We start from the raw sequence: 21,792 nt of genomic DNA on the forward strand, positions 1-21,792 counted from the left end.
AGTGCGGATTGAAATTCACAATTTAAGGTGTAAAGACAAACTCAGACATCGTGTAAATCGTCATTACGAACATTTGATTAAAAACACTGAGGATATTGAAAGCACCGATAAAAAAAATCAGAAATATGAAATATACAGTAATACATATAGGCCTATTAATGATAAAAAGCGTTTTAATTAGGCTCCATTTGGCGTGATTCGGGCAAACACATATATAATAAATGAGAAAAAAGGAAAAAGGTGCCACATATTTAAATTATAGGCTACATTCTCAGTCTACCTAGAAAATGTATAATTGCTTAGCTTAATATTGTGTATCAATGATACAAGGTAATGATACAACGTACACAGTGCAATTGTCAATTTGATATAATATTTTAAAATATTGTATATAGTTCTGTATTCTGTTACATTTTAGTGATGCCTTTCACTTGAAACACTGGGTTATTAGAACATAAGAACATAAGAAAGTTTACAAACGAGAGGAGGCCATTCGGCCCATCTTGCTCGTTTGGTTGTTAGTAGCTTATTGATCCCAGAATCTCATCAAGCAACTTCTTGAAAGATCCCAGAGTGTCAGCTTCAACAACATTACTGGGGAGTTGGTTCCAGACCCTCACAATTCTCTGTGTAAAAAAGTGCCTCATATTTTCTGTTCTGAATGCCCCTTTATCTAATCTCCATTTGTGACCCCTGGTCCTTGTTTCTTTTTTCAGGTCGAAAAAGTCCCTTGGGTCGACATTGTCAATACCTTTTAGAATTTTGAATGCTTGAATCAGATCACGCGTAGTCTTCTTTGTTCAAAACTGAATAGTTTCAATTCTTTTAGCCTGTCTGCATATGACATGCCTTTTAAACCAGGAATAATTCTGGTCGCTCTTCTTTGCACTCTTTCTAGAGCAGCAATATCCTTTTTGTAGCGAGGTGACCAGAACTGAACACAGTATTCTAGATGAGCTCTTACTAATCCTTTGTAAAGTTTTAACATTACTTCTCTTGATTTAAATTCAACACTTTTCACTATATATCCGAGCATCTTATTGGCCTTTTTTATAGCTTCCCCACATTGTCTAGATGAAGACATTTCTGAGTCAACATAAAGTCTTTTTCATAGATTACTTCTTCAATTTCATGTAATTTGCCATGTGTCTGCCCAGTTCTGAATGCTGTCTAGATCATTTTGAATGACCTTTGCTGCTGCATCAGTGTTTGCCACTCTTCCTATTTTTGTGTCATCTGCATTTTTAACAAGTTTGCTTACTATACCAGAATCTAAGTCATTAATGTAGATTAGGAATGTAGATTAGTCCGATTTAGTGGACGATCCACCTGGTGCAATCGGGATTAACAAGTGTACTAATTTTAGTCCAAGCAAGTGGACTAAACCTGTTTAATCCACTAGTTAGACGCATCAAGTGGACTAATTTGGGTACGCTGCAATCGACCATAACAGGCTATCATGATTGCGGTATGTCAGCACTGTTTACGGAGCGATTGAGACTAGCATGGGACTAGCATGGAGGCTAACATAACAAAATTGAGTACTCTTGACCAGCCGAATTACTCATTGAAGCATATATATATATATATATATATATATATATATATATATATATATATATATATATATATATTTTTTTTTTTTTTTTTTTCCTTTCGGTAAATTCGTTATGAAAGGTAAACTAGAACCGTTATTTGAGATAACAATTTTAAAATAACTTTGCTCACAGAAACATATGGAGGATAATTTGTGCCAAAATTAATAAATAAACAAAAAAACAAATAAATAAATAATAAATAAACGAAATAAATACATAGATAAACTAAATTAAGATAAACACAATAAATTAAAAATCGAAATACATTGCATAGCAACTGTATTTATTTATTTCGGTATTTATTTATGTGTGTATTTATTGTGTTTTTTGTATTTATTTATTTATTTATTTATTTATTTATTTATTTAGGCACAAATTATCCTCCATAGAAACACACACCCATCGCATTAAAACAAAGAAAGGTAAGTCTACGGTTATTCTTAATATTATAACCGTGATTTTCTTTTTTTTTTTTAACAGTTATACTGTTTATTGTGTGGTCCTCGAACAAAAAAAAAAAATTAAGAACCGCTGAATTAGAGCGTAAACAACACCCACATCTGCGTGTAAAGCAACTGACTTGCCTTCCCGAAAGCTCCCGAAAGCTCCCGAAGCTGACAGGGCCGAATAGGGATACAAGCACCAAACGTCATAAAATGACGCATATATTCTACGTCATGCGTAGAAACAGGCAACCGGAACAGACTGAGTGGAAGCAAGTAAGCAACGTGTTGTGGTGGAAGACAAGTGGTAAGGACCTGTTAACCACGTTTTTTAAAAAAAAACTTTATCGAAACTTTTTTTTGCATTAAGACTTATCGGTATGTTCATTGATGTGTAACTGATTAGACTCTGTCTTGCAGTACATTTACATATGTTTGTTTATGGTTTTCATACTGTACACGGATCAATGTGTGTCATTGAATAAACCGTACCGTCATATGTATTTTGGATGGTTATAGTTAGAACTATGTATCGATTATTGTATGATTTATCTGATTTGCCATGTACTTGAGTAGGAGCAGAGTGTGTTGCTGAGTTTAAAAGCAGGTTGTTTTTTTTTGTTTCTCACAGAACTTTCTACAACAAAGCAGTTACTAGAATGACTACCATGTACTCAACAAACGATATTGTATTGTCTATAATATCTATCTATAGTCTATCTATCTGTGTGTGTGTGTGTGTGTGTGTGTGTGTGTGTGTGTGTGTGTGTGTGTGTGTGTGCGCGCGCGCAGTGTACGAAAACCTTACATCCCGATTCGGGCACCTACCAAACTTTTAATGACCTAAAACAAAAGCGAGTGATTACATTATTATAGATTTAAACTTTCGTATTTGTTACCACATCACTTTTTCTTTTTGTAGCTACATCACTTCCAGCCAGCATCTCGTGTGTTCTAGTATTGCGTCCCTGTGCATCTGCGCGAATAGCAGAATGTGATGCCCGAGTGTTTTGAGCTGCTATTTGGTTAAGTTATTCTGCTGTCGGAGTGATAATGGATTGTATTTGCAAATTCTTACCGACATGAGGGGATGAGGGGGAGGGGATGGGATGGGGGAGTGGATGGAGGGGATGGGATGGGGGAGTGGATGGGATGGGGGAGTGGATGGAGGGGATGGGATGGGGGAGTGGATGGAGGGGATGGGATGGGGGAGTGGATGGAGGGGATGGGATGGGGGAGTGGATGGAGGGGAGGGGAGTGGATGGAGGGGATGGGATGGGGGAGTGGATGGAGGGGAGGGGAGGGGATGGGATGGATGGGATGGGGGAGTGGATGGAGGGGAGGGGATGGGATGGAGGGGATGGGATGGGGGAGTGGATGATGGGGAGGGGATGGGATGGGATGATGGAGGGGATGGGATGGGGGAGTGGATGGAGGGGAGGGGATGGGGAGGGGATGGAGTGGATGGAGGGGAGGGGAGGGGATGGGATGATGGAGTGGATGGAGGGGATGGGGGATGGGATGGGATGATGGAGTGGATGGAGGGGAGGGGATGGGATGGGATGATGGAGTGGATGGAGGGGAGGGGATGGGGGAGGGGATGGGATGATGGAGTGGATGGAGGGGAGGGGATGGGATGATGGAGTGGATGGAGGGGAGGGGATGGGATGGGATGATGGAGTGGATGGAGGGGAGGGGATGGGGGAGGGGATGGAATGATGGAGTGGATGGAGGGGAGGTGATGGGGGAGGGGATGGGATGATGGAGTGGATGGAGGGGAGGGGATGGGATGGGATGATGGAGTGGATGGAGGGGAGGGGATGGGATGGGATGATGGAGTGGATGGAGGGGATGGGATGATGGAGTGGATGGAGGGGAGGGGATGGGGGAGGGGATGGGATGGGATGATGGAGTGGATGGAGGGGAGGGGATGGGGGAGGGGATGGGATGATGGAGTGGATGGAGGGGAGGGGATGGGATGGGATGATGGAGTGGATGGAGGGGAGGGGATGGGGGAGGGGATGGGAGGGGAGGGGATGGATGTGGGGGGAGGATAACAAAAAACGTTTAATCAGAGATTCAGCAAATTTTGAGCATTCTTTAAAGTCCATGTCTCGCATAGAAAATCATTTTTGGGCTGTGGGGTTGTACTTGGTTTACTTTCACAATGAGCAAGAAATTAAATATCCATGATCAATTTTAGAGCACTAAGAGAAGTAAAACTATAAATAATTCCGTAAAATACCGACAACGCACTGGAGATGCTCGAAGTTGGTGTGACGTCACCAGGTGAACACATACCAGGAACAGCTGTGAGATATACATGGCTTCAGACTGTGAAAGCGATAATTACGAATTTCTCCGATGTTATGAGTAGTCTGTATTACAATAAGAACAGCAGGAGTGTGGTGTGTAATGAAAGAAAGTGTGGGGAGGAAGAATAAGTGGTTTGAGGCCCGATTCTGAACTGTTTTGAACCTCCAGCAGGAGAAAATAACCACGCTGGCATGAGGAATGCGAACGACACGCCCCCTTGTCTGCAGGTCGGCAATTCTGAATGTTCTTGTATACAGTTAAACCCGGCTAACAGTTCATTTATGGTAAAAAAAAAAAAAGTTTATTTCTATATATTTTTTTTCCCATTTATTATATTTATATGCAGTGTTTACCGTTTCAAGCATTGACTTGCATGGTCATGTATAGCTCTTCAACTTCTGAAAAAACAAATGTAACACTTGCAGAGAACTGATTATGTGCAGTGGATAGCCTAGTAGTATTGAGCACTAGTGCATAGGGTAAGAAAGAACAATCTATGGTAATCATTTTTATATCTGTATGAAGTGTTTTATAGATGCATCTGTTTAAAAACGTATTTTTGATATACAAGTAAACGGTACGAAATTGTTTAAGGCTGGTAAAAAAAAAAATAATAATAATAATAATAATATTGCAGTTTCTAAATGGTTCTGCTGTTGTCAGGGGAAAATGAATCAATGGTCACTTGATGATTGTCTTCTTGAACAGCTGTCTTTGTAAAGGTCTGCATGTGTTTGTGAACTTGTGTACCAGTGTCTTACAAAAGAGAAAAAATAAAATGTGTACCTGCCAGAAACCAACAAACAAAAGCTTTAGTCTCAGTGTTCCGTGTTCCATTTTGTATGAAGTGATCATTGCATTCAGCACGGACAAACTCGATGATTTTACTTCCACGAATACAGTACTTTTTTTTTTTCATGCAATGCATTCCCTTGTGTCTATCTGAGGTGAAATGTATTTTTGACACCGTTTAACCATCACGAATAGGCATGTATGTATGATCATTTTGTTTATGCCATAGACATATGCATTCATGTTTATGGTTTATGGTTCGTGTTTTCCCCTAGTGACGTCACAGATGTCGAGATTCAAAGTCAGGGTTTTTTGGCGGAAGCACTCAAAACAAGCTTTAGTTCTTAGTTACAGTGCAAAAGTATAAATGATAAAAGATATTTTAGAACACTATTATAGTGTAGTTTAATAAAATATAATCCAATTGTAATGTGAAACAGGTGACATAAGGATTTTAAAGTTTATTTTAAAATAATGCTGTTTTGTGTCTGAGTAAGCATTGTTAAACTGTTTTGGCCGTTTGTTTGTTTTTTTCCCACCCAACACTTTGTTTATGTGATAGCATACTAGATGTATGCAGCAAAGGCGCTGGAGCAATTTTTGAAGTGGGGGTGCTGAAAGCCATTGAATAAAACTGTAACTCCTGTATATGATGGAAGTCATGCAAAACCAGGGGTTGCTGCTGCTCCCCCAGCACCCCTAGCTCCAGCGCCCCTGGTATGCAGTGCTTATTTGTAACGAAAGAGGTGCCGGGGCGCAAGCAATGACAATAATACCGACCCTAAGAAGAACACATTCAAAATCATAACACGTTTATTTGAAAGAGTATTGTACGTACTATGTTAGATGTTTACATTCACATATTCTACATTTATATACAAAGTAGTATACGTGTAGAAAAATTAATTAAAGGCAACCACATGATAAATAATAAATACATTTTAAAAAAGCCTGTATACATGTTTTGTATGTAAATGGTTTAAAAAAACAAACAAATTAAGACATTCAGAGGACAACATTGATTAAAAAAAAAAAAAAAATACGCACCCCAACACGAACATTGGTTTGACCCACGGTCTGCACTATTATCAGCGATGTGTAGCAACAGAAGCTGCTGGTAGATTATAAAAATGATTAAACTTGGGCTAGGTAGTTGTTATCTTAGTATGTTTTTATTCTCTATTAATTAAATTATATTCATTGAAAAAGGCACGAGAGAACCAGATTGTTATTTTTTATTTTTATTTTTTTTGGTTTAGTATAATATAGCCGGCTAATGTTCCTATTGAAGTAGGCTACAATATATTTTTTTCATTAAAGTTGTTGTTGTTCTTTGTTGAAATTTAATGTTCAGCTTTCATATTTTATTTTGTACTACTCATTTAATCAAACCAAGTAGTGTAAGAAGTTGCTTGTATCATTCATGACGTTTTTTAAATCAAGTAAACTTATTTGTGTAGAAAAACGAGAATAGAGTTGCAGCCAGTGTCACCATACTTAAAGGCACTCAAGCTGAAATCGTAAAGTAATTTAAAGTAGGGTACAAACGTGGCAGAGGACTGTCTTTAGCGCGCACGCAAGAACTTGCAGCCTTGATACAACTGTGTTGAGAATTTAAAAAGAAAGCATTTTATGAGATTTTTAACTAGAGGTACCTGGAAAATGACTGTGCACGCGCAGAGATTCCGGGGCTATGCCCTGGCACAAATTAAACACTGGATGTATGCTTATTTGATGGGGGGGGGGGGGGGGAAAGACAAGTAAGAGGATGCAGCAGTGGAACATTGGATGTTTGAGACTGTTGGCACTAGACACACTGGTGACACACAGCAGGATATGCAGTCCAGAAGTCCTGTCGGTGTGGAATCACCAACAGCAGAAAAGTGTTTTTCAGTTTCACACTTGGGCGTGTAAAATTTTGTGTTGGGCATGTCAAATTTAGAGCTACATGCCTGACCGGGCATGTTAAGATTTTGGTAATTTTCTACCCCTGGCGTGGTAGGTTGAAGTGTATTGCAAACTGCACAGTGTTTTACTTCAGTTATGAGCCTTTTCTATTTTCTGACTAAATCTGGTTTATATGTTCTGTTCCATGACAAACACACATGAATGAAGCTGCCATGCAATAATATAAAATCAATGACATTAACAGATTACATTATTGACAGACATTTGTCGGTGGAAGGCTACCAATGTGTTTATGAGTAAATGCAAATGCAGTAAGTGATTATTAATGATGGTTGTCACAATGCACAATAACCATTTTATACACATACAGACTATTCTTGAATTTGGTATAGATAATTCCACAATCTACCATAGTAACTAATGAGCATGGTGTCAGCAGCTACACTGACGGATTGAGTGGTAACAAAAAATCATTAACAAAGCTCTGTTTAACTTCTTTTCCAAATGCAAATTTGATTGAAGCAATTAAGTTGAATTACTGTATATAATGTGATATGTACATACTTGTGTCAATCTGACACTTTTTTTTTTTTTTTTGGTGTGTGGGTCCTCCAGATATTAATGTAATACAGTATGGCACAACTACCAGCAACAACCAAGGAGACTTTGACAGATGACAATATTTTGGAAAACACTGCTGTGATGGAACAAGATCATTGTAAATCCTTAGCTTCTGAAACATTTTCTGTTCAGACATCAGAGTCTGGTGAAATGGAGAAGCTGCAATTTACTACAGTGATCAATAATGAACTTGATATTGAAATCCATGGTTACAAAGAACATCAGCCTGGTATGGAGGATTTCACAGGTGCTAAAGAAGTAAATGGCAATTTGCTGCCAGAAGTCACGGACCAGTTTAATAATGCAGATATAACATTTCAAAAGCCAGAAACAAATATTTGTGACATAACTGGTTTGACAAGACAAGCTGTTGACCAGAAGTCCAACGATGAAGAGATGGAGGTTTCAGTGGCTGCCCAAATGCAGACCCTTAATTTCATGAATTCCTCGCAGATTCTTGATGAAACACAGGAAACAGCAGGCTTGCATGCTGAGGAAGGTGGCAACTGTCCTCAGGATCATGTGACTGTGAAGAGCGAAATTCAGGAGGGGGGTGCTGTTGAAGGCAATGATGAAAGCACTCCATCGGAAGACTCTTCATCAGAAAGGTTTTTATGCATATTTAAACTTTTGATGGGGGAGGGTAATATATGGCATTTAGGAAAAGTGTTTTGTGACTGTGATAGTACCGTTGATGTTTTAAAACTCATTATTCAGTTAAGGGAATTGGGATGTGCTGACAGATGGTTCTACAGAGGTGGGAGATTCTGTCGGCTTCTCTTTTGTTTGGACTTTTTTTTTTTTTTTTTTGACCCCTTGTTTCTTTGAGGGTTAATTTGATTTTCATGTCTTCTGGTTCCTTTGCTTGTTAATTCAAATTTGGACACAAAGAGGATCAAATAATTTAGGCACCGCTAAATTTAAGGAGAGTTTGATTTACGGAAGAGCCCCTTATGGAAGTTGTAGTGTAATATCTTGTTTTTTGTTCAGTCACACCACATCAGATGTCTGTTGTGCAAAATCCTTGGAATTAAATGTAGAGCTACTGCACGCTAAATTAAAATCATGATTGATTTTTTTTTTTCCCCAGTGATTCTGATTCTTCTTCCTCCTCCACATCACCCTGTCTAGTGCTTTCTGAAGCAGATGATGATGATGACTGTATGGGACCTGGAAAAGTGAGGAAACCGCAGCCTTTAAAAACTAAAGATGAAATTCTACCTGAGGTATGTGTACTTATCTCTATACTACTGCTCAGTGAAGCATGTAGACTATGGAATAAAATGGCAATCCGTCATGATGTAGGAATAAGTCTGCACATACTAACACAAAGATGTGTTTATTTAATGGCTAATAAATTATCATTATGGGTGACATTTTAAGGTTTTTATTTAGGTGAAACTGCTCTTTGAGGCTGTGTAGGCTATGCATATTTAAACAAATGTGGTTAGCAGAGTTTCTTGTAATATTTATTATAACTTTTTTTGTTGTTTTTCAGTCTCACACATTTCATCAAATTTAGTATTTTGTGTAAGTTGAACTTCTTCAAAGGGAGGGGCGAGCTTGTCATATTGTGTCTTGTTTTTTTGTCATTCAACAACAGGATTGTGACTAATGCATTAGGAGGAAAAGTCCTCCCATCTTTAGGAATTTGTTTATATAGATCAGGGGTTCTCAAACTTGGGGTTGCAGGGATGTCTGAAGGGGGTTGGAAATGATTTGGTAGATTAATTTTGTATTTTTTATTTATTACTTTTATGCACATCGACTTACAAAAACAGCATGCCCTCCCTATATAACTATTCATTAGTACTTTCTACTTTTCTTCTCATTCCTCATATCTGTGACACCCACTATCTCTTTAGGTAACCAGTACTTAGTTACAGATGTACTGCTGTTTTTGGAAGTTACGCACTAATAATCATGTGGTCCTTTCCTTGACATTTCTCGCAGATTATTCTGGTAACCATAAAAGAGAGGAGTCAATCAATGAAGCAAAGAAGAGTTAATCTCATGAAAACATAATAAACTAAGTGACCATTTTACAAAGAAAAGCTTTTTGTGTATCAGTTTCAGTATTCGAGAGCTACATTGTGTAATATGGATCGTTTTTTGAAAAAGCCTGCTTCTAAGACGGCTAGTGAGGAATTTGAGCATGGAAGTCATGTTTCAAAAGCGAAAAGTCAGAAATAAGACGAAAAATATTGAGCTGGGGTTTACATGTTGGTCCGTGACTAACCCGCAACCGCAGTACGTTCTTTGTGGTGAAGTACTTGCTCATGAAAGTATGAAGCCTTCAAAAATGCGCTGTCATTTAGAAACCAAGCCTCCTTCCCCGAAGGACAAATCTATTGATTTTTTTCCACAGGAAGTTTGCGAATCTGAAAAAACAGGACGTCATTTTTCAAGGAAGCAGTGTGAATACTAATGCTGTCCACACGTCCTACATGGTGGCTTTAACACTAGAAGGACCGGAGATATACTCATACCTAGAAGCCCCGCAGCCATCTTTCTGATGGCTGTATTCAAAACAAATAGTATAACAAAAGGAGAAACAGTCGGATGTAATTAGTTTATTTATTATTTTTTATTGAGTACATCACATAAACATCTGAACAACTGAAGCGCATATATTTATATTATAATTCAATTATTTTTATTATATTATTATTAATCTACCCAGCCCTGGATTTCACATGGAACATATCAGAAACTGGCAATAGTATATCTTTCTTAGAATTCCATCACTGTTTTGAATTCCACCATTAACACCACTGTGTACTACAAACCAACTGATTCTCATTCATATGTGCAGTATGACTCCTCACACCCTAAGGCTTGCCGTGACTTGATTCACTATTCACAACGGTTAAAACTCAGACGTATTTGCAGCGACAATCAAGATTTCTTCGCCAAAAGCGAGGAAATGTGTGTGTTTTTTGGAAATTGTGGCTTTCCAGACAAGATCATCACTAAAGCTAAATCCCGCATTTCAAATATAAATAGAAAAAAATGCTTTATATAATAACAATATACAACACACAGATGATATAATCCCTCTGGTCCTCACTTACCACCCGACCAACAGAAAGATACAGACAATTGTGCAAAGAAACTTTACAATTTTATAACAAGACCCATCTACAGCGCCTATTTTCAAGACTCCCCCCTTGATGTCATATAGAAGAGACAAGAATATAAGAAAATATGTGGTACACAGTGCTATTCATCCTTCTGGGGAACCTTTGAAAGGCACATATCCATGTAATAGACCACGATGTAATACCTGTAAATACATTCATTCTGAAAGAGGTTAGAGGCATTAAATCTTCATTCAACATTCATGAACATTTTACATGTACCTCTAAAGGACATACATATTTATAAAACTGAAACGATAGCAATACAGCAATCGGTTTATTATCAGAAAAAACTTAGAAAAAAACATTTTACAGAAGCGCACAGCACAAGTTATAAAAAAAGTCTAATTTATTTTTCTTTTTTTTCGACAAAAGGGTATTCCTTTACCTTGAGTCTAAGGCTGTTCACAATCAACACAGATAATGCGCTTCTCCACGCCGCCTTTCTGCAGAGGGCACAGCTGTCCGAAGTTTTATTTTTATTGCACTTGCCAGCCTGGCATTGGCGTCTCTTGCGGTTCTCAGCGGGGTTGCCAGCTTCGGCTGTGGGTACACGCTTGGTAATCTCCCTCTGTTCCAAATGCTTCTTGCGAAGTTCCTGTGCTAACTGTAAAATATATTCTCTCCTTGGTAAATTCTTCTCTGTGCATTCTTTGTAAAGTACCCAGGAGTTGATGGCTGCAAGGTCCAATACATTGTAAAACGCCTGAACAGGCCACCGTCGTGAGCCAGCTTTCAAGGAATACTTCCGTGCCATCTGATCCAAAACATCAACTCCATATTTTGTTGTGTTGTAACTCTACAGTCTCTGGTATTTATTTTCACTAGTCCCGATACTAACTGACTGACCAAAGCAGCGCAACTGGCAAGCAGGCGCCAGCTTCAAAAGGCTGATTGAAAACAATAGTTTGTCAGTCATTCACTCAGACAGAGAGTAGAGACTAATCTGATTACAGCTAAAGACATTGCAGACTGTTAAATAAAAATAATAAAAGTAGAATACAGTTTTGTATAATAAAAATACAATTGTTTTTATGTGTGGCCGTCAATGGGACTGCTCCCAGGGCTTTTAGGTATAATGTAATATATCTCCTTTATTTCTGCACTCCCGCGTTTCATGCTTTGTGAGAATATTTAATACATATGGACAGAAAGGTACACGAACGCACAGCCCCATATGTGTTACACGACTGGAGAAAATTGCATTTTAAAACCAAAAATCACCAAAATGACTGCTGCTGAGCTTCTAGTGTTAAGGATAGCAAAAAGCAGTAAGCCTCACACAAGTTTGTGGCAAAGTGGTAAGTGGTACGTGCAGGTGCAGGGGTAATGCAGTGCAGTAATGAAACACAGAGAGTTATAATCCAGTTGGAAACAGTTTTTAATTGTATCCGGGTCTGGTGACCAAACAATAAACCTCCGGCAATACACACCAATGTGTAAAGCAAGGAAGAAACAGTAATAAAGGGATTGCACTCCAAATAATACACACATGTTATCCGCCCCAATAATACAATACACAGTCACCAGTCCGGGTGCGTGCAGTAGTGCTCGTGGTGGGTGATAACAATTATACAGTGACTGTGGTGTAGTGTTGTTCCAGGTAGTGCTGGCCCAAGGCGACATCTCCGGAGACGTGTTAGCCGTCTAGTGATTTACAAAAACAAAAGACAACTACTAACAGCGACAAAACACTCATGAATTTCAGAGGCAGTTAAAGATGCTGGGCCGGATTGGGAGTGGCGTATTGGTGTATGTACTGATGGTGCCAGAGCTATGATGCAAAAAAACAGTGGTCTGGTGACTCAAATAAAAAAAAAAATACCACACACGATCATTTTAATATTCTGTTTACCACAAATGTATCCCAGTTGATATGCTTTGTTCTTCCGCCATCTTACAGCCGGTTCATTGTTTACAAATCATGCACAAAAGTGCCTTCTCTGGCACAATCATGGGGTTTCCATGCGGGTCAATTTACACGTGAAATGGCGATGTGCGTGCACATTTGGGAGAATTACTCAGGTAAATCAGGTTTGTGACCGGAAAAAACGGCCAAAGAGCGAGATAGGGTAAATCTCATTTACTCATGTAAATGATGAAACACATGGGAAAACCATGCCCAGTTTCACATGGAAACCGGCATTTCACGTGTAAATGTTAATGAGCGTGTTTATCCTTAACTATAAATATTGCAAGGGATCAGGTCAGTTGTTACTGTGGATTCCAAGACGGCAGAAAGTAGTGGCTGATGGGTGATTTTATGGTTAGCAGTAGAGTAGTTCACCTTACTGCTAATGCGGGCGTCCTTTTTTTATTATTGTTTTTTGCTGTGTCTGGTCTGTCATGTTGTATATATCTTGTGGGTTTACAGTTCTGTATAAAGCCACTTACCACTAACTGTATTATGCATTTGTTATAGTATTAAAGTAGCTGTTTGAGAATACCCTTGCTGTAAAAACTACGCTAAAGTTAAACACGAAGAGCAAGTCAGCTGCTTAACTGAATTTAATTCCAGTCCTTTTTTTTATCCCAGCTATGTCCAAAGACAACGCGCGTCTGCCCTCCACGTTAATAAGTATAGTTTGTGAACTGGATGTCATGAGCCAACTCGATCGCCCAAAACAGCACAACAACATCCAAGTTGTTGATGCCCTCTCAGAACTAACCAAATAAAATTGCAAATGAACGTACTGATTGTGTTTTGTTTGCATCATTAATATTTAACACAGCAGTAAATCCAACACAACTTAAAAGAAAGGAGAGCATCTCTGACAGCACGAGCCTCCTCAAATCGCTGCTGTCCAATTGAAATTGGCGGCTGAGGTAACCTTCACAGTTGCCAAGTCTGCTTATAATAAATTTTTAGAGTTGCGGGTTGTAATTTGCATAAACACCCACACTCTAACATGGGTTGCGCTTGTTTTGGGCTTGTTGTGAAAGGCAGTGCCGCTTTTTTTTTTTCTCGTGAGACTGTAACCTTCCCCGTCTGTCTCGCAGGTAGCCACTGATTCTTGAACACCTAATTTTGTTGTTGACAAGAGTTTGTGCAGGTAGCAGGCAGTGGCAATTTTGGGAACGAATTAATGCACTTCAGTCTGTTTCATCAGTATCTGCCACCTCCCTTTCAAGTGCCCACTACCCGTATTGTCCAGGCATGATGTTGTATGCTTCCTCAGCAGCTGTCAGCGATCCGGACGTGTAGGGTTTCTAAGCCAGGGTAGTATACGCAGCATCACCTGATCCCCTATATGCTGTATTGCCTGAATGAAACATCTCCGCCGGTTTTCTGCCATGGAATATCTGCAATACCTGTGTTTGTCAGATTCATTTTATACCTCCGAGTTAATTTTTAATTAATGAGTCGTCGGATAAATCCGTTGAAATCTGATTCAGTACCAAGGACAAGCCAACCCCCCTGACATTTGAAAAACAGTTTGGTCAAGAGCAGTAAAACACATTTTTAACCAAGCAGGCACAGGGTATTTTGCTTTATTATAGCAGCTTCGATTCACTCGTGTACCAGTTCTCTGCGCATGGAAACCACATTTTCACAAAATGTCACTAGTAATCTTCAAAAACAGCACGAGTACTTTACGCATAGCTAATTTTACATATAAACCCCACCATTTCCATTTGAATTTACCGACTTTCCTCGATGAACACTAATCCACATCCTTTGCTTTTGACCAACTCTGAGGACACCTGATTGTTAGTCCTGAGTGAATTAGAGCGCTTAAGAAGTGAAAATCTGAAGCTGTAATTGAATTTTTAAAAAACTGAATCTGACATGTCTTAGGGCTGCACGATTTGGATAAAATATCTAATTGCGATTTTTGGCCAGATATTGCAATTGCGATTATGAATTGCGATTTTCAAACACTTGGGTGAAAACTTCAAAAATGCAATTAGACATGGTTAAAACAAGTGTCAGGGTAGAGAACATCGCTTCTAAAATGAAATCATAGGAATAAATACATACTGTGCTAACTGAATACAAAACCAAATCTTTTCCAACATTGTTTTATTGAATTTCTTAAAATCAAAATAATGTCCACCAGCTCCTGGTTAGTCAAACGTTTGTTTTGACTGCCCCTGAACTTCAGAGAATATCACTGACATTTGCAGAGCTTTTTGAGATGTTCTAGTAATAAAATAATGACTTGGATCGCATTATTGAGGAGTTTGGTCATAAAACAAGTGATCAGGAGATGATTTATCAGTATGCACGAGTCACGACTATTATTATTATTATTATTATTATTATTATTTATTTCTTGGCATATGTGAAAAATATAGCGAACAAAGGGTGGGGCGTGGCTGGAGATGCAGTACTGAGTGTACTGTTGATATGCAGTGCCTTTTAAACCTGTTTTACTCTGAAAAAAAACCTTTTAAACAGCGCGTGTGAAAGTAAATTGGACCTGACACACGCTGAATAAATGGACCGCAAAGGGTATAAACATTAATTAATTAATAACATTGAGTTCCTATTTTCTATTATTATTATGAGTTGTTCTTAAATAACCTAAGATAATATTCAGGCAGCCATAGGCTGCAGATGGAATAGGAAGCTTATGATTGTGTAATTATGTATGAGTAGGCTCAATTATTATTATAATTTAAATTACAAAAGTGCCTTAAAAACATGTAGCCTAACATTTACCAATTGCAAGCAGCTGTCTGTGGCCAAAACATTGGAGCCTGGTCCAGTCATTCAACGCGATAGCCTTGACCACATTTGCCCCGTTATCAGTAGTGATGCAAACTTGCTTCTCCTCTTTCAAGCCCCAGGTGGCTGAACACTCTCTCATTGAATAAATTAGTTGTGTTGCCTCTAGTTGTCGCAACAACTCGGAGGCACTTTTTGCACAAGACTTGCGTTTGGGTAACATCAGTTGGTTTGAAGCCGAAATACTGCCATGCGACAGAGGATGCGCCCTTCTTGGCCACCAAATCAACGCTCTCTTCAGCAGTACTCTTTTCCGACAAGCCCTTTCTCTTTGCTCATTAGTGTCTAAAAGCGCGCTCTGTGGGGACGCTTGTGATTGGATAGCATGTGCATGCCACGCAGAGAGTGAGAGAGCCCGCTTGTGATTGGTCAGCACCCTCTGTGCATGTAGACACTGAATGAACGGAGTCTAGTGCATTTCATTGGATGAGGTACCGTAGCCTAGTTTTTGTTGTTTTAACGGAGTGTCAAAGAAAGGAGAGAATCGCAGCCTCTTGCGATATGGATATTGCACATGTCAATATCGCAATTTCGATCAGAATTCGATTAATCGTGCAGCCCTTATATATATATATATATATATAATATATATATATATATATAACCACATTTCCATTAACAGTTTAAGCCCATGTGTGCCAATTAAACATAGTACAATAAGATACACACATTTTGATATACTTTTATTTATGAACAATACAATTTTAGAATACAAACATGCACAATAAAAATATAACTTTTTTTGTGTGTCTAATTAGCAACACGTGCAATTAACAATAAAATAACACAATTATTTGCAAACAGTATAATACATAACAAGATTTCTGAAGAATAAAATTAACAGTAAACATACATATGATGCAAGATTGAGTAAACCTTTTTTTTTTTTTTTTTACTGTGACTATTACATATCCGCTAAAACACATCACACCATTTCGTTTTTGTTGTGTGTATTTTGTCTACTTGTGAAGTACTCGCATTTTGTTTTTGGTGTGAGTGCACAGGAATGTGAACACCTTTCAGGTAAAAACAACAAAAAAACTCAAAACCCTGAAAGCATGCAAAGGTGAATGGCAGGCTTTATTGCTGTAGAATACGTCATCATTTTCATGAAATAAAAACTTTTCAAAGTTGTTGTTTTCAAAACACTCTGATCAAACTGTATCTTCCATTGTTCTCAATGCACTCACATTGTTTGCGCAAAATGTGATTGGATAAAAATGTCACTAAACAAATTCCCAACCCCAACAACTGCAAAACAAACTTTCCATAGTAGCAACACCGGCTGTACAGCATGCGCACTGAAGGATCAGGTTGAAAGAAACTCCACAGAAAAGTCCGCAAACTATGACATACGCAGGTATGGCATGGTACTGCAAGTGCTTTATCTTTTGACATACCTGCGTAAGTCCTGGAGCAGAAGGAGTTATTGACAAATTAAATAATGATGCTACATTGACAAACCGCAAAACCAAATGCAAAAAAATAGTTGAAGTTCTGAACCATTGTGAAACTGAATAAGCAGTTAATGAGGCAAAGCTGCAAAACAAGCAAAGGGTGCTTGATAGAAATTTGAGGAAAGTTGTGCTTTTTAAGCAACTGGATTTGAAGAGGTGTTGTAGCCTACCGCTTGGAGTCTTTGTGCAAGTATCTGGAAGCTGCTCTACAGTAAATTGGAGGCTTCTGTGAGTGGGTCTGTTTTATTTCTTATTAATGTAATTTAATTTACTGTGGCTGTATTGAAGTTAGTTTAGTTTGTCTGATTACGTTATTGTTGTATTCTATCTGCATATTGATTGAATTCAAGTGTAAGGGCCCTGTCCGTAGAGTTGCATGTATTATAGCAACGGGGTATAATAAACCAGCATACTAAACGAGAACTTTGCATATGTTTTTTGGGGGGCTCAGCCTTCTCATTTCCAGCCGGTGGATGGATAAATTGCTGTGTACTTTTCCAGATGAGCCATCTAAAATAGTTATTTCAAAAAGAAACTGCAACAGAAACAAACTTCTGAAAACTAGAAGTGTTCGAAATCACAGTTCTCGCTAGTGCATTTTTATTTTTTATTATTTATTAATGCACTTGCGCATTCTCTGACTCGGTAGTTAATGAGAAGCTGTGTCATGGGAAAGTATATATACTAAGAAGACTAAAACTAAATGTAAGGACTGGTGTTTCCATGAATATAATAGAAACTTAAAATTGGTCTTGTTTTTTTGTATAAAATGCAAAAGAAAAAATGGAATACATGAAAAAATAGAAAACAAAATACAGCTTATGGCTTATCTTTTCTGTATTCAAATGTACTACCAATTAATACTGATTCTTATCTTATGTCTTTTAATTTTAGAAATTGCTTCACATTTTTCTCTTCTGGCTCACTTGGTATTATGGTATCTATATAATGTGACGTTGTTTGTTTTTGTGCCTGAAATATAATTTCTCTTGTTTCATTGGTGTCTGGTTCTGTGTTTCTTTCCTCACTTTTTTCTGTGTGTAAAATTATTGCAAAACCAGTTTTCTTAAATATGTGGACTTTACTTCCTTGTAAGTATTTTTACTGTGAAATTTACTGTGTGCTAAGACACGTTTGTGGTTTTAAAATTCTAATATAAATACAATATTTTGTAATTACTTTTCATAGACACACAAGTAACTTTTACTTTAAATCTGGACACCTAAAATCATTAAAAAAGGACAAAGCTATACATTTATTTTGAATTTTGGGGCCCTATAAAGGCACATATTTAGGCCCAGGATATGCAGGATTTAGACCCCCGCAAACCCTGAAATTTGTTTTTGGTGTCCTGCGCTTGGGAACCTCACCTAGAATATTGTGTTCAGTTCTGGTCACCTCGTTACAAAAAGGATATTGCTGCTCTAGAAAGAGTGCAAAGAAGAGCAACCAGAATTATCCCGGGTTTAAAAGGCATGTTGTATGCAGACAGGCTAAAAGAATTGAATCTATTCAGTCTTGAACAAAGAAGACTACGCGGCGATCTGATTCAAACATTCAAAATCCTAAAAGGTATAGACAATGTCAACCCGGGGGACTTCTTTGACTTGAAAAAAGAAAAAAGGACCAGGGGTCATAAATGGAGATTAGATAAAGGGGCATTCAGAACAGAAAATAGGAGGCACTTTTTTACACAGAGAATTGTGAGGGTCTGGAACCAACTCCCCAGTAATGTTGTTGAAGCTGACACCCTGGGCTCCTTCAAGAAGCTGCTTGATGAGATTCTGGGATCAATAAGCTACTAACAACCAAACGAGCAAGATGGGCTGAATGGCCTCCTCTCGTTTGTAAACTTTCTTATGTTCTTCTTATGTTCTTATGAAGGACCCCCCTGCACCTGCGATGAGGGAGGACCCACATACTCACCTGCCTTCTACTTGGGATTTCTAACCTTCTACTTTTATTATTATTATTATTATTATTATTATTATTTGTTTATTTAGCAGACGCCTTTATCCAAGGTGACTTACAGAGACTAGGGTGTGTGAACTATGCATCAACTGCAGAGTCACTTACAACTACGTCTCACCCGATAGACGGAGCACAAGGAGGTTAAGTGACTTGCTCAGGGTCACACAATGAGTCAGTGGCTGAGGTGGGATTTGAACCAGGGACCTTCTGGTGAAAGTAGGGGGCTGGGGGCTGGTGCCGGGCATGAGCAGTAGTTTTACTCAGACGTGATATTTGCCACTTTCAGCAGACCACAGCAACAATGGGAGGTACCAGGAAAATAATAAATAAAGTTGAATGTTTCTTAATACATAATTTCAACGTTATTTAACGTTGTGTGACATAACACTGTATTAGTCTTATTTATCACAGTTAAAGTGACGTGTTTAATAATTGTGTGTCTCGTTCCCTGGGCTGCACATATTCAGTCCAGTTTTTTGGTTTTAAACTTTAATTTCGGTTTTACCAAAAAATGATTGGGTGTTAAACAGCTGAAAGATCATAAGCGACTTGTATCCCTACTGTTAACATTTCTCTAATATTCTTCATAGGAAGCATTCTGGTGCTAATATTAAAAAATGTATGCAAAGTTCAGCCTGTTCGGGGTAGGTAAAGTGTAAAATGTGTTAGAATACCTGTAATTCCATTTGCTTGTATTGAAAGGGAACCCTTTTGAAGTGTGTCTTAGCAGCACATGTTTTAATAAAACATTTATCGCTTTGGTAATTTAAACAACAGCTTGTACCTCTGTATTTTGATTGATGAGGACACCATGTTTGCTGTATTAGAATGGAACGGTGATAGATTATTTCTTAACCCTTGTTTTAATTGTGTGCAAAAAGGTGAGCACACGTACCTTTAATCACAATAGTGTAAACATTTTGTTTGTAGATAGATTACTACTAGCAGAAACATATGTTACAAAGAGTGTTCCAGTTTTCAGGTTTAATTAGTTTTCCATAGAAGAATAGACCCACCACTTTTCAAATATTGGCATTCATTGTTTTAATTGTTCACAGCAGGCAAGCTGTTAAGTTACTACACTTGTAATTCCCAATAATCTTTCCACCATGAACTCAGTTACTCGTCACAACCATACTGAACATGGGTTTTAGTTCAATTTAAAAGGTCGTAGAATGTTCAAACTCTGTGTTTAGGGTATAAGAGGTCAGATTGGATAGCAAATATGGAACTGGGTACCCAAAAGTACAGTCTGTATTTTTAATAATTAGTGTTTTAGTAACACTGGTTCCATGGCTTTGTGTTTTTAAAATATTCCAAAATATGGCCATTACCACTGTACTAATACATGTAAGACATAACCGATGACAGATTGTGTGGTAAGACATACCTTATGCATGCCTAGGTGTGTTGTGCGTCAATCACCCAGAAGTGCAGTAAGATAAGTCTTATCGCACACCCCAAGTGGGTTATTGTGCTTAATCATCTAGCAAAACTACCTATTTATTTATTTATTTATTTATTTATTTATTTATTTGTTTGTTTGTTTGTTTGTTTGTTATTAAAGTGGACCGGGAATTAGGCTAAAACCCAGTACAGAATTGAAGGGCTGCTGTATTTTTAAATGAGAAACACTTTGACTTTTTATTATAGAAGTAAATGGGGGGGGGGGGGGGGGGGAATGAAGTGCATATGTCTATTTTCATTATTTTTCATATGATATAGCCTACTTCAGCATTTTTAGGAAAATTAGCACTCTGGGGCTACCACCAACAATTTATTTAGATGGATATTTTAGTTTAAATGCTGTTCACAGCTAGAGCAATGGATTTTAGCACTTTTTCTGATGTAATTAAAGTTGACAAATACATGCTACATCCAGCTGAGGCTGTTAACATCATCAGACACCTATGGCCAAACATGATTATGCAGACATGCAGTTGTGAAGGGGAAATAAGTGTTCTCTTAACAGGTTGATTCTCATTTTGACACTGTATACGTAAATGGGGTTTATTTCTCTTGTCTTATTTTTATTAAAATGTGTGTTTTCAGTCAAGAGCCTTGTTTGATTATTGACTGAAGTTCAGCCTGCCAGAGCTGTTTAAATGCTGGAAACTGGATGCACAAAGACAGGTAACTGGTCAATTCAGTGTGTTCTTTCCAGATTGTGGACTGTGGCAAGGCAGAAGCCGTGCTGCTGCTGTAAGTAGTGTGTGTGTGTGGCAGCAGAATCCATTTGTTTGTTGGAGGAGTTGGGGGGGTGGGGGGTTGCTGTGATTTTATTTTGTACTGTTTTGCAACTGTGTAGTGAAGGCCAATGCCCAGCCTACAAGTGTTTTGTTCTTTTGTTTGAACCTCTTATTTTGGCCCTCCTGTCGTGCTTATTGTATTCCTGTTTTTATGTTTGTTTGATAAATGTGTGCTTCTGTTTCTGCGTCTCTTTCCTGCTGGTAACCAGCCTGGGCCGTGACGCTATCCTGTCATAGTTGGTGGTAGTAGTGGGATAATGCCGCCTAGAGACTCGGAGCAGGACTGCAGTTTGAAAAAAAAAAAAAAATGCTGCACGAACACTCCACCCCCCCCCCAATCAACCACACCAAGCAATGGTCCATATATACCCAATATGCCATTGAGGAATCTCCAGTCCACTATGCATATGCTCACTATCCACTTCAGGACCCATATGCGACCAGACTGAGAAACAGATTGTATGAATTTGATTTGAAGTCAAGCTATGGCTCAACAATTGCCATCACTACATCAAAGAGACTTCTTATTACTGCCTTGATCGCCAAAATTGTCAGTCAGGCATCT

At 38.3% G+C, this 21,792-nt stretch overlaps 1 protein-coding gene across 1 annotated transcript in view; it reads left to right on the forward strand.

Annotated features, from left to right (window-relative positions):
* Positions 1-2,260: 2,260 nt before the first annotated feature.
* LOC117421063 (H/ACA ribonucleoprotein complex non-core subunit NAF1-like) overlaps positions 2,261-21,792 on the forward strand; it is a 59,565-nt gene continuing 40,033 nt past the window's right edge. The window contains exons 1-3 of the mRNA XM_059031262.1: positions 2,261-2,348; positions 7,673-8,286; positions 8,769-8,904. Coding sequence (XP_058887245.1) covers positions 7,691-8,286; positions 8,769-8,904 — 732 coding nt within the window. The 5' untranslated portion in view covers positions 2,261-2,348; positions 7,673-7,690. The remainder of the gene's footprint in view (positions 2,349-7,672; positions 8,287-8,768; positions 8,905-21,792) is intronic.

Source organism: Acipenser ruthenus, chromosome 1, assembly GCF_902713425.1.
Source record: "Acipenser ruthenus chromosome 1, fAciRut3.2 maternal haplotype, whole genome shotgun sequence".
In the NCBI taxonomy this organism is placed as follows: Eukaryota; Metazoa; Chordata; class Actinopteri; order Acipenseriformes; family Acipenseridae; genus Acipenser; species Acipenser ruthenus.